This window comes from Macaca mulatta, chromosome 9, assembly GCF_049350105.2.
Source record: "Macaca mulatta isolate MMU2019108-1 chromosome 9, T2T-MMU8v2.0, whole genome shotgun sequence".
In the NCBI taxonomy this organism is placed as follows: domain Eukaryota; kingdom Metazoa; phylum Chordata; class Mammalia; order Primates; family Cercopithecidae; genus Macaca; species Macaca mulatta.
In genome coordinates, this window is record NC_133414.1 from 131,827,771 (window position 1) to 131,852,035 (window position 24,265).

Here is a 24,265-nt window from a genome sequence, read left to right on the forward strand (position 1 = left end):
TGGGCGGAAGGAGGAGAGGGAGGAGGAAAGACCCGCGGGTACGAGCTGGGAGGAGACACCCGGGAGAAGGCGGAGGAAAGGGCAGGAAGCGGGAGGGAACTGAAAAGAGGAGGAGGCTGAGGGGCGGAGCCGGGGGCTCCGGGAGAGAAGCCAGCGGAGGGGGTGGAGCCGGGCCCGGGGCGGAGCCGGGGAAGGGGAGGAGCCGGGGGAGAGGCCTCTACGGCCGCCACCGCTGCCGCCGGGGCGCGTTCTCCTCCTACCGGTCGGGTCTCCTGGGGCGTTCCCTCGGCTGCTGCTCCTCGGCGCGGTTCCTACCCGGCCGCTCCCCGAGGCGCGGGCTCTGGCGGCCGCGACCGACTAGGAAGCCCCGTGCGCCGCCCGCGGGCCGCCGCCTCCCTGGGCGCGCGGGGCTGGCATGGAGCTCTTCCAAGCCAAGGACCACTACATCCTGCAGCAGGGCGAGCGCGCGCTGTGGTGCAGCCGCCGCGACGGCGGCCTCCAGCTCCGACCCGGTGAGGCTGGCGGTGTGGGCGGGGGGCGCCCCGGGCCAGTGCGGGGAGAGGAGGGGGCGCGGCCGGACCCCTCAGCCGGGCGGGAGGAGCAGCCTGCGGGCCTGGCGAGGCGGGGCGGGGCGGGCTGCGAGCACGCGAGCTGTCATTATTCTCTGACTGGAGGGAGCCTGGCCTTTCTCCGAGGGCAGCGCCGAGCCCCTGCCCCAATGCGGAGCAGAGGGGGCTGGCGACCCTCGTCCCTCCCACCGCGTCGCGCGGCCGCCCTTGGGGCTTGGGGCCCAGGCCGAGGGGAGGGGGTCCCCCCGGCAGAAAGTTCCAGCAAGGTGCGCCTGGCCTTAAAGGCCTCTTCCTCCTTGGAGTGGTTCTTACATGGCCTTCGCCAGAAGTTCTGGGTTCGAATTCGGATCTGGAGCGGTTGCGCTAGTTCCGTCGACGGCTCTGCTGGACACTTACTCCCTGTTGCCATCCCGTGTATTCTTGGTTCCTTATTATTAAAGGTGTGACTTCACTATGGTTACCTCATAGGCACTCGGTTTAAAGCCTTTGTCTTTGGCTTTAATACCGCAGCATAATTAAAATGTAATGTATAATTTTGAGATTTTTGTGTGACTTGATGTTGTGCGACACAAAATGTATTGTGGGTCCATGTTTGGTGTCATGTAAGCTGTTCGGAGAGGCTTAAGTCTACAATTAGCTTGCTTTAGGAAAATGTGTGTGCAGTCTGGTTTTAACGGAGCAGTCCCTGCCCTCAGAGCGCTGACAGTCCAGTTTCTTGTAAGATGGGGCTGCGTGGCACCTGCCCCTTTTGGCTTGCCAATCCTTCCCCCATATCACTCAGAGATTCTTTCACTCTCTGAGTGAGAGGATAGAGTTCTTTAAGGGAGGAGCCAGAGCTTTTCAGACTTACTTGTAATTCTTATGTGCAGTCTAGACAGAAGGATTACATGATATGAATTGAAAAGCATAAAAGGTTCAGATGAGCTTTTCAGATCACAGCGTGGTACCACTTATAGGATGGCTTTTAAGGACAGGCCCTTTAATATATTATTTCCAATCCCCACAACAACCTTACAGGACACGTGTGGGATCCTCTTTTTCAGGTGAGGAGAAAGGAGTGAGAGGTTATTAGTAACTCGTTCGGGGTCACAGCCTAGAGTCGAGACACTGACACAGGGCAGTTCTGTGACCTCCAGAACACATTTGGGCAGGCCCCACTGCTTTCTTAGGAAAGCCTACTAGTTGCTTTGCCAGAGCAGTGAAGGATAACTTTTTTTTTTCCCGGGCTCTGTCTGTATTTTCTTGCTATTATGTTTTATTTCCTCTTTTTCAGAATGGAGAATAAACTCCTTGGCCCAGATAAAGTTCGTGATGATCTTGGGATAGAATTGTTGAAGATGGGCTGATTTTGGCCAGTCTTCTGTCATTCTCTTCTCTGATTTGACCATTTGCCTGGCTTTCTCTCCTTCTCTCCTTTCACTCCCCCAAATTTGGGTAAGGCTTCAGTACAGCCTGAAGTAAAGCAGATTTCAAAATTCTTAGGTTGTCAAAAGAGTCAACTTCTTGGATTCTAAAAGCTTAGACTGTTAGAGCTGGATGGGACTTAAGATCGTCTCCAACTCATCTGACAACAAACTTTTCTACACCCTAGTTTCTTCAACTATAAAGGCTAACCTGCGCCTAGATTCTTTAATGAAGCCATGCAGTTTGGATTACTGTTTATCCAAAGTCCATGTCAGAAGGCAAATTTAAAACTTTTTTTGGGGAGTAAAGTAGCTATAGCCTTTGCACTTGAGATTATCATACTTTTTGGAATATCGCGGGCCACAGACCAAGGAGATCAAATGTCTAGAGGAAGGAAGAGGTCATATTTCAGAAGTGACAGCCAGTTTTGATCTTAAAGTGTTCAGGATAGCCAGGGAATAAAGAATCCCATGTACTTACTTGATTTTCTCATAGTTTATCCTGTCCGGGACTGAAGATCCTTTCTAACTAATGGCTATTTAAGAATGGCATTTTAATTGAATAAGTGCTTTTCAGATCTTTTTCTATATATGGAATCATTTAACATTCTCTTTATTTTATTGGACTTTTCCCCTCTGCTTTTCCCCCTCTGTTTTGCTGCTGTTTGTAGTGACAGCATTTAAAATCTTTCATTGTTTCCTACTGGTTGTTTAGCTGAATAGATTACTGACTAAGTCCTTTTCTTTTTTAAAAGGGCAGTATTGTAAGCTCGAAAAAGCTTGTGGGCATCGTGGTTTTTACATTTGTGGCTATTGAACAACCCGAAACAAGAGTTTTCCTTTTTCTAAAGACATCAGAAGGATAAGTAATGATGATATTTAAGATTAAAATACTCATTTAGCCTGGAATGTTTGTTACTGTCATCCCCTTTTCCTACCTAGTTCATTCTATAAGACCCAGCTCAGATGCTACCCCTCATCCTTGGGGCAGAATTATTGGCCACCTTTATTATAGTGTTTCCAGGCATTTTCTACACTTAGTGCACACTTCAGTTCTAACCCTATGCATCATCATATAATAAAAGTTTGCCTACTTCTTCCCCAGTGGGAAGTCCAGTGTGTTCCCCAAGGCAAGGGCTATATTTACTCCTCATCTTGGTGTCTCTAGGCTTTAGAGTACTTAGGACACAGAAGGCGTTTTTGCTTGAGTTGAGCTGAATTAAAGTTAAGTCTAAGTTCTCTCTCAGTAATATCATTGCCTTAGAAATAAGATGTTGTATTATGTTTGTTGCTCTTTTTAGGCCTGTTTTTTGGGGGGACAGGGAAGGGGCGGGCAGGCGGTGGACAGAGTCTTGCTCTGTTTCCTAGGCTGAAGTGCGGTGGTGTGATCTCGGCTTACTGCAACCTCCGCCTCCCGGATTCAAGTGATTCTCCTGCCTCAGACTCCCGAGTAGCCGGGACTACAGGTGTGTGCCACCTCACCCAGCTAATTTTTGTATTTTTTGATAGAGTTGGGGTTTCACCATGTTGGCCAGGCTGGTCTCAAACTCCTGACCTCAGGTGATCGCCCACCTTGGCCTCCCAAAGTACTGGGATTACAGGCTTGACCCACTGCACCCGGCCTCTTTTTAGGGCTGTTTTGAATATATTTTAATTGGAGTGGAAAATCTCTATCCATTTAGATAAAGAAATATGAGGAAAGGTACACCTGCACTTGTATTGTATTTCTATCTGATGTAGCATTATCTCATTATCTTTTTTTTTTTTTTTTTTTCTTCTGAGACAGGGTCTTGCTCTGTCACCCAGGCTGGAGTGCAGTGGCGTGATCATGGCTTGCTGTAGCCCCTATCTCCTGGGGTCAAGCTATTCCTCCCACCTTAGCCCCCCAAGTAGCTGGGACTACAGGTGTGTGCTACCACACCTGTAATTTTTTTTTTTTTTTTTTGGTAGAGATGGAGTCTCACTGTATCACTCAGGCTGATCATAGCCTCCTTGGCTCAAGTGATCCTCCCACCTTGGCCTCCCAAAGTGCTGGAATTACGGGCATGAGCCACCACACTGGGCTTTTAAAATATCTTTTTGGTAATATTCCTTACTTTCCTCTTTAACATTATTTAAACTTTTTCAGTTTTTTTTTTTCTCCCAGCTAAAAAACCGAGTATTGTTTTTTTTCTGGTGTTTCTAATTTTTTTAAGGGTAGTGAGTAATCTGTATTCATACATAGCACTGTTTTTTGATAGATGCTTTTGTCTATTGTAAGATAATGACTACCAGAGAAAAATATTTTGGTTCTTTCCTTTCCTTTTCTTTTTTTTTTTTTTTTTTTGAGATGGAGTTTTGCTCTTGTTGCCCAAGCTGGAGTGCAATGGCGTGATCTCGGCTCACTGTAACCTCCGCCTCCCAGGTTCAAGCCATTATCCTGTCTCAGCCTCCTGAGTAGCTGGGACTGTAGGCACCTGTCACCACACCCGGCAAGTTTTTGTATTTTTACTAGAGACAGGGTTTTGCCATGTTGGCCAGGCTGGTCTCGGACTCCTGACCTCAGGTGATCCACCTGCCCTGGCCTCCCAAGGTGCTGGGATTACAGGCGTGAGCCACCAGGCCCGCCCTGGTTATTTTATTTTCTACAGGGAAGATGATAAAGCACTGTGTAAACATTCAGTAATCTTTTGAGAGTAGAGTCTAATATCTCAGGATAAGAATTGTAATTTAAAGACTCAAAAATAAATATAATACAATCCACTTTGAGGGAATGGTAATATGGTCTTATCTCTTTGGTCTTAAGATTGCTTCCCCAGTCCTTGTGGCTTTGTCTGATATGACAGTATTATATAATTTATAGCTGTGTGTAAATTATATAATAATTCACATTCTGTTCTGAGACTGAGTGACCAAGAAGAGATCTCAAAGCATCTGTCATACATATAACATTCATAAACTTAGAAACTATATATGGAAAGGTGATACTGTAATTGATGAATCCCAGTGAACTTTTTCTTTTTGAGATGGAGTCTCGTTCTGTTGCCAGGCTAGAGTGCAGTGGCGTGATCTTGGCTCACTGCAACCTCTGCCTCCCGGGTTCAAGCAATTCTCCTGCCTCAGCCTCCCCAGTAGCTGGGACTACAGGCATGCGCCACCATGCCCGGCTAATTTTTTGTATTTTTGGTAGAGATGGGGTTTCACCATGTTGGCCAGGATGCTCTCGATCTCTTGACCTTGTGATCCGCCTGCCTCGGCCTCCCAAAGTGCTGGGATTACAGGCGTGAGCCACCGTGCCCAGCCTGAACATTTTTTTTTTGAGGAGTACTAGGTATTAGTTAGAATTCACAGAAACATTAAAAAATTTTCCTGTTCTTCTCAGAGTTAATTTTTGATAATGAAATTATTTTTACTATGTTATATGAGGTTAACTTTTTTGAATGAGAAATCATAATTATGGAATTGAAATCCACCTGGAATTTTTTTTTTGAGGAATCATTTTTGTGAAATGATTCTGTTTATTTGGAGTTTTGTGGCATTTGGTATTTACTTTTTTAAAAAAGGAGTTTGAACTTAATCTTTTTAAAAAATTATGTTTGTGGCTAGGCATGGTGGCTCAGGCCTGTAATCCCAGCACTTTGGAAGGCTGAGGTGGATGGATCACCTGAGGTCAGGAGTTCAAGACCAGCCTGGCCAACATGGTAAAACCCCGTTTCTACTGAAAATACAAAAATTAGCCGGGTGTGGTGGCGGGCCTGTAATCCAACTACTCGGGAGGCTGAGACATGAGAATCGCTTGAACCTGGGAGGCAGAGGTTGCAGTGAGCTGAGATGGCGCCACTGTATTCTAACCTGGGCAGCAGAGTGAGACTGTTTCAGAAAAAAAATATTGTGTTTACTAAAAATTTGCAAATTACCATGACAAAATTTAATAGGGCACTTTAAATTACATATAAATATGTTTACAAAATGTTTCTAATCATTTTTGTTGTTGAATAACCAGTTTTTTTCTTAGTGTATTTAGTCTTCAGTTTTTATAATGGGTTACTAGTTTTATATCTTGTACTACTTTTTACTCCATATTTTATATTGCTGACAGGCTAACAGTTGAATAGATCTGTATGTTTATTTTTATGCTTGTACATATTTATATGACTGTACATTTATTTCCCATTTGAAGGTAGAAAAGACTTATCTTTACCATGTTTTCACCCACCACTCATTTTTGGCTTAAATAAAAGAAGACAAGTGGTTTTGTGTGTGTGTGTGTGTGTGTGTGTGTGTGTGTGTGTGTGTGTAGACAGTCTTGCTCTGTCGCCCAGGCTGGAGTGTTGTGGCATGATCTTTGCCCACTGCAACCTCGGCCCCCAGGTTTCAAGCGATTCTCGTGCTGCAGCCTCCTGAGTATCTGGGACTACAGGTGCCTGCCACCACGCCCGGCTAATTTTTTGTGTTTTTAGTAGAGACAGGGTTTCACCACATTGCCCACGCTGGTCTCGAACTTCTGAGCTCAGGCATTCCGCCTGCCTCGGCCTCCCAAAGTGCTGGGATTGCAGGCGTGAGCCACCATGCCTGGCAGGAGGACAAGGTCTTTCTAAGGTAACTGACAATTTTTGGGATCAGGTTTTACAGATTGAGGGAGGTTTTTGTGTGTATTTTGTTGTCTACATCATTACCTGAGATTAAGAGCAGCTAATAATAACAGCGTTTATTTCTTGAGCGATTTTCTTTTCTTTCTTTCTTTCTTTCTTTTTTTTTGAGACAGAGGTTTGCTCTGTTGCCCAGGCTGGAGTACAGTGGCATGATCTCGGCTCACTGCAATCTCTGCTTCCCGGGTTCAAGCAATTCCCTCTGCCTCAGCCTCCTGAGTAGCTGGGATTACTGGCGACTGCCACCATGCCTGGCTAATTTTTGTACTTTTAGTAGAGACGGGGTTTTGCCATATTGGCCAAGTTGGTCTTGAACTCCTGACCTCAGGTGATCTGCCCGCTTCGGCCTCCCAAAAGTGCTGGGATTACAGGTGTGAGCCACCGCGACTGGCCTGTAATCCCAGCTGCAACTGAGTACTTTTCTGAGCCAGACACTGTTCCGTGACGTTTACATGTGTTATTTCATTTCATCTCCACAGTAAACCTTGGGAGGAGGGTTTCATTATTATCCTCATTTTACAGATGAGGAAACTGAGGCACAGAGAAGTAATTTGACCAAGTTCACAGAGGGAGAGCCAGGCTCTAACCCAGTGTTTGACTGTAATACCAGGTTTTCCTCAGTATTGACAAAAACGTTTTATGAACCTTTCTACCTTCTTGACTAGAAAGTGATAGGATTTATATTTTCATGGGTAATAGCTGAAATGTATCTTTAGCTATCCTAATCATTATAGTGTAGCCTGTATAGAGAATTAAATAGCCTCTCAAATGTCAAAGCGAGCACATTGAGGAAGGCGCTATGTAGAAAGAAAAGGCTAATAATGTGATAACTGATTTGTTCATTGACCCTATGCCTGCACTGACTTTCTTGCAAAATTCATATAGTTACAGGGAATGTTGTTATGTAATGAATTGACTAGTAGTAGTTTTTCCAGCTACCGTCAGTTGATCTGGTTTCTCCTCTTAAGTGTTTGGAACATCTGCAGTTTGGGAAGGGAATAGATACAGGGTAGATCTTTGAGCAGAAACATTGATATGTTACTCATTGGGAACTATTTCCTCCAGGAATGAGCAACCTGAAGCCTTTCTCAGTGTAGCTTTTCACCAGTCCTAGATCCAATTTCATAGACATCCTTTCAGAGCATGCACAGCAGAGGTGAAATGGAGGAGAAGCCTGTAGGGCAAAACTACCTTCAAAGAAGGGAGAGCCTTTGTAGAATCACTGGTTCCTAGACACTTGTGTTTTGGCCAGGCCCTGGCCAGCAGAGGCCAAGACTTGCCAAAGGCATGCTTTAGAGGAGAGGTAGTATCAAGTTTTTTTTTTTTTTTTTTTTAGTAGATTGTGAAGGTGCCAGAAACTAAGGTGTACTGACAGCTTAGTCTTTGGGGAACCTGGCTGCATTGGTTCAGGTCCCTGCTTGTCCCACTTGCCTGGCCTAAACACCCCCCGGCATGGAGAAAGAGGATGAGACTCATCACCTGGCCCATAGCAGGTTTTCTGTGAAAGCTGTATTGAATGAATTGAAATAATTCTAGTCCCTGGTCTACCTTGTATAGTTTGAGCAGCAAAGGGGTTATAGGGAAGTTTAAAGGGAGAATATAAGAACAAAAGACTAAAACACACTGCCTCTCTTGACACCTAAAAAAGTCGTGCAAATTTCTCACTGTCATTTTATTCAGTGAAGTAGGAATTTCACTCTTAAGCCTGTGGAATTCATTAAATTTATTTTCTTTCTGAATAAAAATAAATGGGACCCATAGACTTCTTAATTTTTTGCAAACCAGCCCTTGGGCAGAGAAGGTTGTTGTTGCTAATTTTAGTGATGGAATTTTTATGATGGAATTTGTTCATGTATTTGCAGATAATACTGGACTACTTGAAAATCAAACTAGTTTGATCAAACTAGTTTGGAGTATATCCCAACACACTGCCATGTTTCTTGGGTGCATTATGAATGCATCACCCAAGGATTTATCTAACCTTTGTTTGAGGTGGTTGTTACTTTCAGGTTCTTAAGGTAATGAGTTTGGAAAGTTGTAATTTAAGCTGTACTTCCTTTTTCATTCCCAAACCGTGATTTTTCGTTTTTTTTTAAATAATAGAGATGGGGGTCTCACTATGTTGGCCAGGTTAGTCTTGAACTCCTGGCCTCAAGCAGTCCTCCTGCTCAACCTCCCAAAGTTCTCGGATTACAGGCATGAGCCGCTGCACCCAGTAGCAGAATCAATGTGCTGTTGATTCAATACATTCTCAGAATCATAGTCCAACCTTGTTTTGGCATGGTTTTATGGGGAATTAAATGCATTAGAACTTTACAAACTGTATTACTACCTACCTCTTTGTGTGTCTTTTTGTAAATGGTTCTATTCCTGTTCAAATATATTTTAAAACATAACCTTTAAAAATCTACCTTTGCAAACAGAGGTTTGAGAAGTAGCAGCAATGTCACAGAGCCTCTAGTCAATCTAAGTCCTTAGCTGATGTAAGTCGTAGTCATGTGTCAGCTGCCCATAATTGAGCTGAGGAGAACGTTTGAATCAGTATGTTTAACGACATAGGGAAATAATGATTGTTAAAGGTTATCAGTAGCTATTGATAACACATTAAGTGATAATGTATAAATAATATTTGTAAAGTGAGGATGAACACTGAACATTCAGCATTATAGTACCTTCGCAAGACTTACTGGTGGCATCTTAATTAAATCACATGTTTTTAGGATGACTCATTTTCTGGTTGTTGGAGACTCTTAAGGGATCTGCTTTCATTCACAAAATAGCATCCACACATGCTTGCTTTGGTAAGTCTGAAATACAGGTTGATTTTAGGTCAGTGTTCCCTGATTTTGTTTTTTTCATTTAGGTTATTTTATTTTAATTTCAGGTTCCTTCAAGTTTACCCTTGCATTTTTTAAACTTGATAGTGGGATACTTTAAAATACTGAGGCAGTTTTCTTTATGAATCTCATTCTTTGAAACAGCTTTTCACTTTGAAGTTAACCCTGAATTTCAAATTTCACAATTTCTGCAATGTCAATATGGATGATTTGAAGCAGTTATCTAACTGAAATGTTAGGAAATTAAAAACATCCCATAATGCTCTCAATTTTAGTAATTTGCAGGTATAATATTGATGTTTCGCAGTATCATTATACATTGTTTTTATAACAGATATAAACATTCTCCTATTTCCAGCTTAAAGAATGTCCTCCCAGGGAGCAACTGTGTTGGGTGGACCTGGGAGTTTAGAAGAGTAACAGTCTCTTTTCTAGGCAGGGACTTCCAGAATTCATCTGTGTAGCTGTGTCATTTACTCCCATTTGCACCTTCCAAATACTTTTCTTGAAGAAGCAGCCCTTACCCCCCAACATCTAACTAATTTAGTATTATATTTATTTCTCCTAACAAATTACATCACCTAAAATTCTGTGGGCCGGGCGCAGTGGCTTATGCCTGTAATCCCAGCCACTTTGGGAGGCTGAGGTGGGCAGATCACCTGAGGTCAGTAGTTTGAGACCTGCCTGGCCAACATGGTGAAATCCTGTCTCTACTGAAAATGCAGAAATTAGCCAGACGTGGTGGCGAGCGCCTGTAATCCTGCTACTCGGGAGACTGAGGCAGGAGAATCGCTGGAACCCGGGAGGCGGAGGTTGCAGTGAGCCGAGATCGCACCATTGCACTCCAGCCTGGGCAACAAGAGCGAAACTCTCTCTCTCAAAAAAAAAAAAAAAATTCTTTGAAGTTGTTTAATCCTTTTACAAACAGTTATTGAAGACCTGTCTGCTAGGCATACGCCAAAGTAAAAAGATACTTAAAACACCATCCCCATCCTGGCAGAGGATGTGGCCTGATGGAGGAGAGACACACATTCTATAGAGGCAGATACCCTGATGGAGCTGTAACATAGAGCCATTTGAGGTCAAGTAAAATGGCAAATCCTAGACCTGATCAGGTTTGAAGGTAGCTTTCTGTTGATGAGGACCTGTGGTGGTAGGATGACTGTACAAACAATCGTGGATGGGATAGAGTAAATAAATTTTGAAAACAAGTTTCAGGAAAAGATAGGAAATTTTTTTTTTTTTTGAGATGGAGTCTCGCTCTGTTGCCCAGGCTGGAGTGCAGTGGTGTGATCTCGGCTCACTGCAATCTCTGCCTCCCGGGTTCAAGCGATTCTCCTGCCTCAGCCTCCCAAGTACCTGGGATTATAGGCATGCACCACCGCGCCTGGCTAATTTTTGTATTTTTAGTAGAGATGGGGTTTCACCATGTTGGTCAGGCTGGTCTTGAACTCCTGACCTTGTGATCTGCCCGCCTCGGCCTCCCAGATTGCTGGGATTACAGGCTTGAGCCACCGTGCCCGGCCAGGAAATTATTTAAACACCAACTGGGAGAAAGGTTACATCTATTTAATGATGGAATTGCTAATTTTACGCTTCTCTGTTAATAGCTCTAAAATGAGGAAAGGAAAATACTGATTCTTAGCTCATCTGTGCTTTGATTTAGCTCTCAAAATCCTGTTTTTGAAAGTGATATCAAAAGACAGTTTTGGGGACAGCAAAAGGTGAGGGGTATATCCCAACACATTGCTATATTTCTTGGGTGATGCATTATGAATACATCACCCAAGGATTTATCTAATCTTTGTTTGAGGTGGTTGTTACTGTCAGATTCTTAAGGTAATGAGTTTGGAAAGTTGTAATTTAAGCTGTACTTCCTTTTTCATTCCCAAACCATGATTTTTCGTTTTTTTAAAATAATAGAGACGGGGTCTCACTATGTTGGCCAGGTTAGTCTTGAACTCCTGGCTTCAAGCAGTCCTCCTGCTCAACCTCCCAAAGTTCTCGGATTACAGGCATGAGCCACTGCACCCAGCCCAAACCATGACTTTTAAATGTGTAGGTTTCCTATACTGGTATTAAGTGGTATACAGGTAAGTTGATCTCTTTCATAATTGTGTTCATTTCCATCAGGTCCTCCTAGGCTGAAATGACCTAATTACATTGTGTGACCTTTCATGAAAGTCCTTTTCTTTAGTTGTCCTCTGTTCTTTTTTGAGTTGCTTTGGGTCTTTTCTTGAGATGCGACAGTTAGGACTTTATGCTTCGTATAGAGAATCAACAATTTTGTGTTTGGATATTACGTAAGAACCAATTTCTAATTTCCTTCATGATGATCAAAACTTTGTGGCTGTCTTGCTGTGCTGTAATTAGATCCCTTTTTAAGTAAAAATGTCTAGAATTTTTTATTTTTTTTTTGAGACAGGGTCTTGCTCTGTCACCCAGGCTGGAATGTGGGATAGCTCACTGCAGCCTTGAACTTCTGGGCTCAGGTGATCCTCCCACCTCAGCCTCCTGAGTAACTAGGATTACAGGTGGGTGCCACCACACCTGGCAAATGTTTTTTTTTTTATTTTTTATTTTTTATAGAGACAGAGTCTCGCTATATTGTCCAGGCTGGTCTCAAACCCCTGGACTCAAGTGATCCTCCTCTCTGGGCCGTCCAAAGTGCTGGGATTACAGATACGAGCTGATGTGCCTGGCCTGGAAATTAAGTTTCTTTTCTAGGTGGTATCTCTAATCTTTTAAATATTCTTGTGGTTACTTTTTGAAGTGTATTTCCTTCTGCTAGTTCAGACCAGCTTTTATGCCACCTCCCTATATTATGAGATCTTTATGCAGTTTATATTACTTTATTACGTGAGAGTTTAAAGTTGTATGTGCTACAGGTGTCATCTTTCAGTCAGACTGATAAGACCAAGTTACTAATACAGGTCCTTCCCAGTGACCTATAATCATGTGCACTAGTGATTCTCGAGCTGGCTGTACATTAGAATCACCAGGGGGAGATTTAAAGAATACCTATTCCAGGGCCCTGCCCTAACCAATTGAGACCATCTCTGATGCTCAGGGATTAGTACTATAAAGCTCCTAGATGATGGTAATGAGCAGCCAGCACTGATAACCACTGAGTTAGATTTAAGACTGGGGAATCACCAGCTGCTAGACCTTCTAAATTGGATTAGCTCTTTAGCTTATGGAATGCTGGAGAATAATTACCGTTAGAGAGTTCAAGGAAATGTGTATCAAACTTTGCATTTATAAGATAGCACCTGAATCAAATTATTCCTTAACCTGTTTTCCTGGCCTAATTAAATTCTGAGAATTAAAGCATAGATGAGCTAACTATTGGAACTTTTAGTTTCTCATTCTAAAACCCTTTTCCTCATCTGTTTGATTTTGTGTTGGTGATTGTCTTTTTAGAGCAGTAATATCCTTTGTCTTTAGCAGGAAATGAAATATGGGTCTGATTATTTATACATACCCTGATACCTTTTTTTTTTTCTTTTAAGACACAGTGAAAGTGCCTATAAGCTTCAGCAGCTGTGCTTTAAAACCCAGGCTTGTTCTTGGGCTGAGGGAGTGCCTTCATTCTTCCATCTTGGAATGAGTGACTCATGCTCTGTGCAGGCACACAGTACTTAATCAGTTGTTTTCTGTGTACCAGGAAGAGGAGGGCATATGAAAATAGAAGCCATGTACTGCCAAATGGATCTGCAATAAGAGTGGAAATGTTGGCCAGGCGCGGTGGCTCAAGCCTGTAATCCCAGCACTTTGGGAGGCCGAGACGGGCAGATCACGAGGTCAGGAGATCGAGACCATCCTGGCTAACACAGTGAAACCCTGTCTCTACTAAAAATACAAAAACTTAGCCGGGCGAGGTGGCAGGCGCCTGTAGTCCCAGCTACTCGGGAGGCTGAGGCAGGAGAATGGCGTAAACCCGGGAGGCGGAGCTTGCAGTGAGCTGAGATCCGGCCACTGCACTCCAGCCTGGGTGACAGAGCGAGACTCCGTCTCAAAAAAAAAAAAAAAAAAAAAAAGAGTGGAAATGTTGACCTGATGGGTCAAACAATTGAGCTTATTGCAAATACTTATGACTTCGGGTGTATGTTACATTATTATTTCACTAAAATTTGGCATTATTTCAAAAATGCTATACTCTTATAAGCAACCCTTCCTTATAGAGAACGTTGATGATCTTAACTTTTACAATTTGTGAATTAAAATTTTTTTTTTGAATTTGTATGCCACATTAGAGTATACCTTCTGAAGGAAAGATCAGAAAACAATACATTTGTTGGATTAGATCAGTTACATGGTTATTCTTTGCAGAAGGATAGTATGAGTCTGCTGGCCATTTTCTCTGCCATTCCAGTGCCTTCTGTCCCCAGAGTAGCCATTAATATGGTCAGTAGGATATCCACTACTAAGGGCAATTGCTGCTTATGCCTGGACTAATACTATCTACACATGTCCTCTGTACGGACAGACTCTTTAATGCCAACTTGTTTTATTTCTTTAGTGAAAAACCACAGATTTTAAATACATACACACATTTTGAAGTGTCAGCTGTATGCCAGGCGCTATACCAGGCAGCAAAGTCAGAGCAGCTCGACACGACACACATAGTCTCCCTTCTTGTGTCAATTACAGTACCTGCTTCAGGACTTCCTCTATCGTCTTGTGCCTCTTATCTCTATATTAGTATGAGAAGTTATGTGCACCTGCTAGAGTTTTCAAGATAATATAAAGATTTCAAGATAATTTAAATTGCCCAGGCCAGGCATGGTGGCTCATGCCTGTAATCCCAGCATTTTGGGAGGCTGATAGGGGAGGATCACTTGAGTCCAGGAGTTTGAGATCAGCCTGGGCAATATAGATAGACCTTATCCCTACTAAAAAAAAAAAAAAAAGTTAAAAAAAAAAATGAGGGCCGGGCGCGGTGGCTCAAGCCTGTAATCCCAGCACTTTGGGAGGCCGAGACGGGCGGATCACAAGGTCAGGAGATCGAGACCAGCCTGGCTAATACGGTGAAACCCCGTCTCTACTAAAAAATACAAAAAACTAGCCGGGTGAGGTGGCGGGCGCCTGTAGTCCCAGCTACTCGGGAGGCTGAGGCAGGAGAATGGCGTAGACCCGGGAGGCGGAGCTTGCAGTGAGCTGAGATGCGGCCACTGCACTCCAGCCTGGGCGACAGAGCGAGACTCCGTCTCAAAAAAAAAAAAAAAAAAAAAAAAAAAAAAAGAGCTGAACATCATGGTGTGTGCCTGTATTCCCAGCTGCTTGGGAGGCTGAGGTGAGAGGATCGATTGAGTTCAGGAGTTGGAGGCTGCAGTTAGTTATGATCATGCTACTGCACTTCAGTCTGGGTAACAGAGTGAGACCTTGTCTCAAGAGAAAAAAAAACATTGCCCAGAAGTTTTAGGTGAGTCTTTCATTTTGAGAAACCATATTCTCATGATGTATTATATTTATTGAAAGATAAATGCGTTTATTATTAAAAGCACCTGAAATTAAAAATCCAAGCTCATTCCTGGTTTGTATAAAAGAAGAAAATAAATACATAAATAAAAGTGCCTGCATAGCAAAGACTGATATTTTGGGGCTAACTTCAAAAACAATAAAAACTTAGGATGGTATTCTTATTACAAGTCAATGAAAATAAGCAATTGGTAGGAAAAATTTAGTTTTACTCTTTGATGCTTTTTTAAAATTTTGTTCAATAACTATTGAATGAGTGCCTGTTATGCTGGACTGCAGGTATATAGTGGTAAACTGTAAATTGCCATAGAATTAAATAAACTGATAGAGGGGTTCAGACTTAATCGTTTATCTTTATTTATTTATTTCTTTTTTTTTTTTTTGTGATAGGGTCTCACTTTGTCACCCAGGCTGGAGTGCAGTGGCGTGATCATGGGTCACTGTATCCCTGACCTCCTGGGCTCAGGTGATCCTCCCACTTTAGCCTCCTGGGTGGCTGGAACTACAGGTGCCTGGCTAATTTTTTGTATTTTTTGTAGAAATGGTGTTTCACCATGTTGCCCAGACTGGTCTTGAACTCCTGGGCTCAAGCAATCTGCCTTGTCTCAGCCTCCCAAAGTGTTGGTTTACAGGTGTGAGTACCACACCCAGCCAATGGTCTGTCTTTTCATTGGTTAGTTGAAACTGTTTACATTTATTGTAACTATAAATGTATTAGAAGTTATTTCTACCTTTTATTTATGTTTTCCATTTATTATGCTTTCTTTATTTGTATTGCTCCTGCCATTTTCCCCCTATTTTCTATTGGATGACTGAAATGTTGTCAGGTATCTTTCTGTTGCTCATTAAAAGTTACACTCTCTATTTATATTCTTCTGTAGTTTCCCCAGCCTTAGGACCTCATACTTACTCACATATAGAACTGGAGTTTACCAGTATCCATGTCTTTCCCAAGCATGTTTTTTACCTCCCTTGAGATTCTACCTTTTCTAGATTCTCCATCTCTCATGTGTCTGTAGGGGGTGTGGGGCGGGGGAGGAAGTTTGCAGTCATGCTTGATTTACCATTTGAACCAGAATTTGGTTGTTGGGACTGAATGCTGGATGCCCAGTTTTATGCTGTTTCAGAGCTGCAGGTCAGTGTTTCCCATTTTGAGAAAATAGCATTCTGGGGCATATCTAGGCATTAAGATATTTCCATGAAGCATTTATTACTCTGAGAAGGCATTCAGGAATTATGGTTCTACCATGAGGTTTAGTAACTGAAAAATGTATTGAAGTTGGGTTTTTCTTTCATACTTTTTTCTTTTTTTTTTTTTTTTTTTTGAGGCGGAGTTTCGCTCTTTCGCCCAGGCTGGAGTGCAATGGCACCATCTTGGCTCATTGCAACCTCTGCCTTCCAGTTTGAAGTGATTCTCCTGCCTCAGCCTCCCGTGCCTGGAATTACAGGCGCCCACCACCACATCCAGCTAATTTTTGTGTTTTTAATAGAGACAGGGTTTCACCATGTTGGCCAGGCTGGTCTTCAAACTCCTGACCTCATCATCCACCTGCCTTGGCCTCCCAAAGTGCTGGGATTACAGGCGTGAGCCACTGTGCCTGGCCCCGTACATTTTTATTTTAAGCCGTATGAAGACCCTAAAAAAAATTATGGAGAGGTTACTGAATGGTAGGAGCCTGGAGTTTTAAATACATACACGTTTCTCAACTTGAGGTGAAAGTTATTAACATTTATTATGTGACAGATGCTGGGCACTTTTCACATAATGCATGTAATCCTCATGAAAACCTAGGACTACAGGTGTCCGGCTAAGTTAGATGGAATTCTGTTTACAAAGGAGGAAACTGAAGGTGAGAGGGATTCAGAGACTGTAGTAGATCAAGGATTCTTCACCCAGCACACCAAATGCAGACTGCATCTATAGCACATCCAAGTAGCTGAATTCTGTCCAGCTTTCCAGTTCTACAGTCAGCCCCAGTCCTAGCACATTCTTACCTGTAACCTGACTCTCTGACTTCAGGCCCCTTCACGTTCATCCTCTACACATTTGTCCTGCATTCTATCTCAAATCCAAATCTGCCCTGCTGGAGGAGGCGGCTCCTAATTTTACTACCTGTTGTCCGGCTGAGTGGGTTCCTGTTTAGTTCTTCAGCCTCATTCTTCCTGCTCCCTGTCTTATTCTGCATGGCCAGCAGTACCGAACTATTTAGAGTCTTCTTTGCCTTCAGTAGACATTTGAGTGTCTGTTATGTGTTAGGCAGCCTGCTAGAGGCCAACAACAGTTTTTATTTATTATTATTATTTTTTGAGACGGAGTCTCACTGTGTTGCCCAGGCTGGAGTGCATTAGTGAGATCTCAGCTCACTGCAACCTCTGCCTCTCAGGTTTAAGCGATTCTTCCACCTGGGCCTCCCAAGTAGCTGGGAGTACAGGTGCCCGCCACCACGGCCGGCTAATTTTTGTATTTTTAGTAGAGATGGGGTTTTACCGTGTTGACCAGACTGGTCTTGAACTCCTGACCTCAAGTGATCTGCCCTCCTCAGCCTCCCAAGGTGCTGGGATTATAGGCATGAGCCACCGCGCCTGGCCTGACAACAGCTTTTTATTTTTTATTTTATTTATTTATTTTTTGAGACAGAGTTTCACGCTATTGCCCAGGCTGGAGTGCAGTGGTGTGATCTCAGCTCACTGCAACCTCTGCCTCCTGGATTCAAGCAATTCTCTGCTTCAGTCTCCCGAGTAGCTGGGATTACAGGTGCTCACCACCACGCCTGGTTAATTTTTTTTGTATTTTTAATAGAGACAGGGTTTCACTATCTTGGCCAGGCTGGTCTTGAACTCCTGACCTCATGATCCACCTGCCTCGGCCTCCCAAAGTGCTGGGATTACAGGCATGAGCCACTGCGCTTGGCCAGACAACAGCTTTTTCAATGATCCAGATGGCGAAGGTCTTGGCCCTGGGCAAGGATAGTAGCAGTGGGGGTCAAGAGAAGTGAAAGATTCATCAGTTGTTGGGGAGATACAACCAATAGGACTTGGTGGAAAAAAAAAAAGGCATTTTGGAGTACCTGGGATGATGGTCCTGTGCTGAAAGCCCCATACAAATATGAGAGGATTGCACCAGAGATAATTTGGTAGGGAAACTTACGGTGTTAGAAAGAGCCCTGGTCTGACTGGGTGCGGTAGCTCACGCCTGTAATCCCAGCACTTTGAGAGGCCGAGGTGCGTGGGTCACCTGAGCCTGGGAGTTTGAGACCAGTCTGACCAATATGACCAAACCTCGTCTCTATTAAAAATACAAAATTAGCCAGGTGTGGTGGCGCATGCCTGTAATCCCAGCTACTTGGGAGGTTGAGGCAAGAGAATTGCTTGAACCTGGGAGGTGGAGGTTGTGGTGAGCCGAGATTGTGCCGTTATACTCCAGCCTGGGCGACAAGAACAAAACTCCATCTGAAAAAAAAAAAAAAAAAAAAAGCCCTAGTCTGAGAGTGGGAAAGTGTTTTGATGTTAACAAGCTGTGCAGTGTTGGGCAGTTACTTTACCTATGCCAGCCTTAATGTCTTTGTCTCAAATAGCCCGGATGAGATGACTTTACTTTTGCCACCATAAGTAGTAAATCCTTCCAACCTGACTCTATGATGACTTTATCTTTTGCCACTTTAAGTAGTAAATCCTTCCAGCATGATTCTGTGCAAATTATCTGATTTCAACTTGCCTCCACTTTCTACATCATATGTTTACCTGTCCATTTGGGAGCTTTCTGTGTACCATGCACTGGGAACAGAAGCTTGAGGAGACAAGGTCTAAATGAGCTTCCTCTTCTTGATGAATTCCTGTTCAGTCAAGGAGGCAGGCAAGTCAGTAATGACATATGGACTAAACCAAAGTAAGGTGCCATGATGGAAATATGCGCAGGGTTTAGGGGATCCACATGAGAGAGTCTGGTCAGCTCTGCTGGGTGTGGGTGGAGTGGGGAATGTGTCCGGGAAGAGGACTGACCCTTGTTCTAAGTCTGGAATGAAGGGCAGGCAGAAGTGGGTGGGGAGTCGCATTCCGGGCCCAGGCTGCACATAGTTCAGGATGACTGAAGGCTAGGTTGCTGGGGGTGGGGGGCAGGAGGGGGATGGAGAGGACTAACCCATGCAGGGTCTCACAAGCCTTTCCAAGGAATTTGGACTTTATTCCCAAGGCTGTGGGAGTTGGACGGGTAGTTAGCAATATTCATATTTATCCCTTTTTAATGCCTAATGTGTTTCTTTCACAATATGAATATTATACCAACTAGACTTTAGGGCAAAAAGTATTATTTGAAATAAAACCAGTTATTACATCCTGATAAGCAGAGCAGTTCACCAGGAAAATATAATAATCCTGAAAGATATAAAAATAAGGAAGAAAATAAAGCATGAGATTTTAAAAAGTAAGACCTCTCTCAAAAACTAACAGGTGAAGCAGTCAGAAAAATTAGCAGGTACGTAGAGGAGTTGGACAAAATTCACAAGGTTGTACCAGAAACCAAAGTTTCATTAAGTATTTCTCCTTACACTGTGGTTTTGTTTTCTCTTCTATTCTGTTTTAGTGCTATTAATGCTGATCTCTTTATACAAAATTGATTTGATGACCCACTAATGGATTGACTCCCCCCCTTTTTCTTGACAACACTGAATTTAAAAATATACATACATTTCAAGCGCACATAGAACACTTGCAAATTGACTTTCCAAATTCCTTTCCCACACCTAGCCTCCAGTGCCCCATTACTCCTCCGTCCTTCCCCTTGCTAAAACAAAGACGACTTTGACTCCTGTTTTTACTGAGTCAAGGGCATAGGATATACTCGTCTGCTTCTCTTCTCCATTTCTATGTTTAGACTTTCATCTTTTCTTCCAGACTTAGAAGAAACAGATAGTATCTTCTTTCCTTTCCAAGGTTAACTTTTATACCTGTAGCTTTTTTTTTTGTCACCTGTCTTCTTTTCCTTATTCAACATCTTATCTCTTTCTTGTTTTTGCTTTTTTGTTTTTTTGAGATGGAGTCTCGCTCTGTCCCCCAGGCTAGAGTGCAGTGGCACCATCAGAGCTCCCTGCAGCCTCAAATTCCTGGGCTTGAGTGATCCTCCTGCCTCAGCCTCCTGAGTAGCTGGGACTACAGGTGGATGCCACCACACCTGGCTAATATTTTGTAGAGACAGGGGATCTTGCTGTGTTGCCCAAGCTGGTCTCAAACCCCTGACCTCAAGTAATCCTCCTGCCTCAGTCTCCTAAAATGCTGGGATTATAGGCTTGAGCCACTGAGTCTAGTCTCTCCTCTTGTTCTTAAATCCAGTTGTTTCTTCTTGATCATCTCATCATGAACTCAGTCTTATGGGTTTAACTGGTTTTCATTCTGGACTACTAATGACTATTGTTTTTAGTCATTAGACTACAACACAGACTTTTTAAATAGTTTTTTTCTAGTTTTTTTTTTTTTTTAAGTTGAAATCTTATTTTCTTGACTGGATGATGCATTTACATGGTTCACAATGCCAAAGATGGAAAAGGGTATTGAATGAGGAGGTTCTCATCAGCCCTTCCTCTCAGCTGCTGTATGCCGTATCCTTTCTGCCATGCTCCCTCTTGCTCTTCTCACTCATATCCTCATCCATTCCCACTCAGGAGAGAATAGGTGTCTCAGTGTCATCTTTGATTTGCCCTCTCCCTGTCCTCCACATAGCTTCTTCTGAGGACTTTCATGTTTATCTCCTCCTGTGGATTCTTCACCCACTACCAGCTTACTCCCTAAGCTCTTTTCTTTTTCTTTCTTTTTTAATCTTTTTTTTTATTTTTTCTTTTCTTTTTTTTTTTCTCGAGCTCTTTTCTCCATGACCTTTCATGTCATTTCAGGCCAAGACTTTTGCAGTAATCCAAGTGGGTTTCTTACTCCCAATCTCCACCTATTTTCAAATACTATTTCATGAAACTTTTGTTTCTGGTACCTGCATACATCTATGTGTTCACTAGGTCTTGATGTAAAAGTATCTCTTACGATGGACCTTCTAAATGATTGAAAACACAATTTAACTTTTGGGTAAGTTTTCCTTAGTTACATCAACTTTGTGATGTAATCCCTGACTGTAATCTTGTTTTACCTACTTTGTTTATTATCTGCTTTCCATGGTCTCTAGGAAGCTCAGGCTCATTACTGTTTTTTTGTTTTTGTTTTTGTTTTTTGAGGTGAAGTCTTGCTCTGTCACTCAGGCTGGAATGCAGTGTTGTGATCTCGGCTCACTGCAACCTCCGCCTCCCAGGTTCAAGTGATTCTCCTGCCTCAGCCTCCTGAGTAACTGGGATTACAGGCATGTGCCACCATGCCCGGCTAATTTTTGTATTTTTAGTAGAGACGGGGTTTCACCATGTTGGTCAGGCTGGTCTCAGACTCCTGACCTGTGATCCACCCGCCTTGGCATCCCAAAGTGCTGGGATTACATGTGTGAGCCACTGTGCCTGGCCAGGCTCATTACTGTTTATTCAAGTTTTTCCACAGTTGGCCTTAGTTTACTTTTCCAGCATTATCAATTCATATTTCCAGTGTACCTACTGGTCTTCTGTTATCTACACTGTTTGCTTCATTATTTTTATATCATCTTAACGTGATACAGTGTCTGGTTCCTGGCAAGTACTTGATATGTGTTTTTCCAATGTTGGGGCACATACCAGAACAAATCTTGTACTTTTTTTAATCTGCTCTATTATTTTTTCTTGCTGCTGTCCTTGTGCCTGATGCTCCACTTCTTCTACATGGCTCTCCCTGACTGCTTTAACTCTGTTTTTTCCTTCCTCTTCTGTATTCCTAAAGCTTATTTGGTACCCAAGGGATAGAGTCCTACAACTGTGGTCTGTTCATCTGAGGTCAAGGTGGCAGAGTTCTGGGTAGCTGGAGCTCTTTCCTTAGCAGGGGCATCTGTGTTGGCAGATGTTGAGACATGGCCTGCCTGATACAGGATTCTGCCTCACTATTTGGAAAGAAATCAGGGTTATCTTTATTCCACTGGCATTAGGGTTAAATAGTTAACAACTAACAGAGATGAAATCAGTAAATACAGTAACTGATACTAAGGAACAACTTTGTAAGCCAAAAGATATAAAAATTAAAAACTGAAAATATTTGCAAACATGTCAAAGAGTTGAAGTCCTTAATATGAAAGGAACTTGTAAGTCAATGAAGGATATAAAGAAAAATTGTTAGGAGGCATGAACAAGAAAATCATAGAAGATGACATGACATATAAGCAGCCAAATTTTTTTTTTTTTTTTTGAGACAGAGTCTTGCTCTGTTGCCCAGGCTGTAGTTGAGTGCAGTGATGTAATCTCGGCTCACAGCAACCTCCACTTCCCGGATTCAAGCGATTCTTGTGCCTCAGCCTCCCAAGTGGCTGGGATTACAGACGTGTGCCAACACACCCAGCTAATTTTTGTATTTTTAGTAGAGATGGGGTTTTTCCGTGTTGGCCAGACTGGTCTTGAACTCCTGACCTCAGGTGATCCTCCCACCTCGGCCTTCCACAGTGCTGGGATTACAGGCATGAGCCACCATGCCTGGCAATAGGTAGCCAATTTTATAATTAAGTGTTTAATCTTATCAGCAATAGAAAAGAAATAAACATCATGTTAGGCAATAGATGCCAGATGCCATCAAATGAGCAAAATTAGATAAATTCTAAACGTTTAACTCAAAATTATTATTATTATTTTTTGAGACAGAATCTTGCTGTGTCCCCTAGGCTGGAGTGCAGTGGTGTGTTCTCAGTTCACTGCAGCTTCCACTCCTGGTTCAAGCAATTCTCATGCCTCAGCCTCCCAAGAAGCTGGGATTACAGGCACGCACCACCACCCCCAGCTTATTTTTTGTGCATTTTTAGTGGAGGTGGGTTTTTGCCATGTTGGCCAGGCTGAACTCCTGGCCTCAAGCAGTCCACCTGCCTTGGCCTCCCAAAATGTTGGGGTTACAGGCGTGAGCCACTGCGCCTGGCTTTGCTTTAAATAAATTTTTTTTTTTAATTTGAAAAAGAAATTCATGTGCTTCTGGCAGAAATCTAACTTGGTATGTAACCTTTGTAGCAAACAATTTGGTATTATTTGAGAAGTTTACATTTTTAAGGTTTTAACCTATTAATTTAATTCCCAGGAATCTATCCAAAAGCTATTAATTAAAGAGGCAAATATTTGCATAATATTCATCATTTATCACAGTGTTTTTTTATGATGGGGAAAAACTTCAAATCACTTAAATGTTTTCTTTGAGGAAGTACTTCCTTAAGTGGAATATTATGCCACCATGAAGTTGTAATCTTGAAGAATATTTTAAAGGAGAAAATACTCATGAAATGTTAGAAAAATTATGTTAGAAATGTTAGAAAAAATTATTTAAAGAACTATAATGTCATGGGATCCTTGGGGTGTTGCTTTTGCACCTGGACACTTATGTGGCCAGTGGTGCTTTTGCCTGAGTTTTCCTTGGGTCCACTGGGCTTTTTCCACCCTCTTGGCTTGGTAAGCTGCGCTCGGCTTGCACTACCAGCCCAGATCCCATGCCTGCCAATGGCAAGCCAGGTGCGGAGCGGCGAGTGGTGTGTGAGTGAGCGTGGGGTCCAGCCACTGTGCACAGCCAGGTGTGCCAGCCGTGGCAGGGCAGGCAGCTCCAGGCACCAGTACAGACACTGGCTTGGTGCAAGGCTGTGGCTGGACCAGGCGTACCACAAGCAGCTTCCACTGCAGGCACTGGGGAATGCAGTAATGCCTGGAAACTTGGAGATGCCAGGAACTGCAGAGCCCCAAAGAAGGTGTCACAGCCCTGGCTTGGAGAGCCCCTAGGTATGGTGTCCCTGAAGGGCTGCAGCCCTTCCCTCCTTCTTGTTGCCCGCAACCTGGTGAGCGGGGGCATGTTTTGGTCCTGTTTGCGTTACAACTTTTTCAGCCCCAACATTGAGGGGTCCTGTGTCCAGGAAGAGTGAGGTACACGAGGTACGTGGATGACTGGAGGGTGAGCAAGGCAGAGAGCAGCTTCATTGAGCCCCAGAAGAGCTCTCAGGAGACCTGAAGTGGGTAGCTCCTTTCTGCAGGCAGGTCATCCGATGAGGAGACCGGAAGTGGGCAGCTCCCTCCCACAGCTGGTGGTCCGGACATCTATGAGTCTGGCTGAGTCTGGGATTTTTATGGGCTCAGAATGGAGGAAATGTGTACTGATTAGTTCGTGGGAGGCCACGGATGGCCTGGAGAAAGCACCCTAAGTTCTTACTGCAGCCCACAGACTCCACCCGGAACCTGCAACTTGGACCCCAGGCTTCAGGTCATCCCTGGCTTGAAGATGGG

General features: G+C 43.3%; 1 protein-coding gene across 5 annotated transcripts in view; it reads left to right on the plus strand.

Annotated features, from left to right (window-relative positions):
* Window positions 1–208: 208 nt before the first annotated feature.
* INPP5F (inositol polyphosphate-5-phosphatase F) overlaps window positions 209–24,265 on the plus strand; it is a 102,332-nt gene continuing 78,275 nt past the window's right edge. For 3 of the 5 annotated variants that reach the window (XM_028826924.2, XM_001099262.5, XM_077947640.1), the window contains exon 1: window positions 209–512. Coding sequence is in view for 1 of the 5 variants with exons in the window: in XM_001099262.5 (XP_001099262.4) it covers window positions 416–512 (97 nt within the window). In the remaining 4 variants the exon portion in view is untranslated. Of the gene's footprint in view, window positions 513–3,340; window positions 3,439–6,533; window positions 6,551–24,265 lie in introns of those variants that run through there. The other 2 variants (XM_077947636.1, XM_077947638.1) reach the window with 2 other exon arrangements.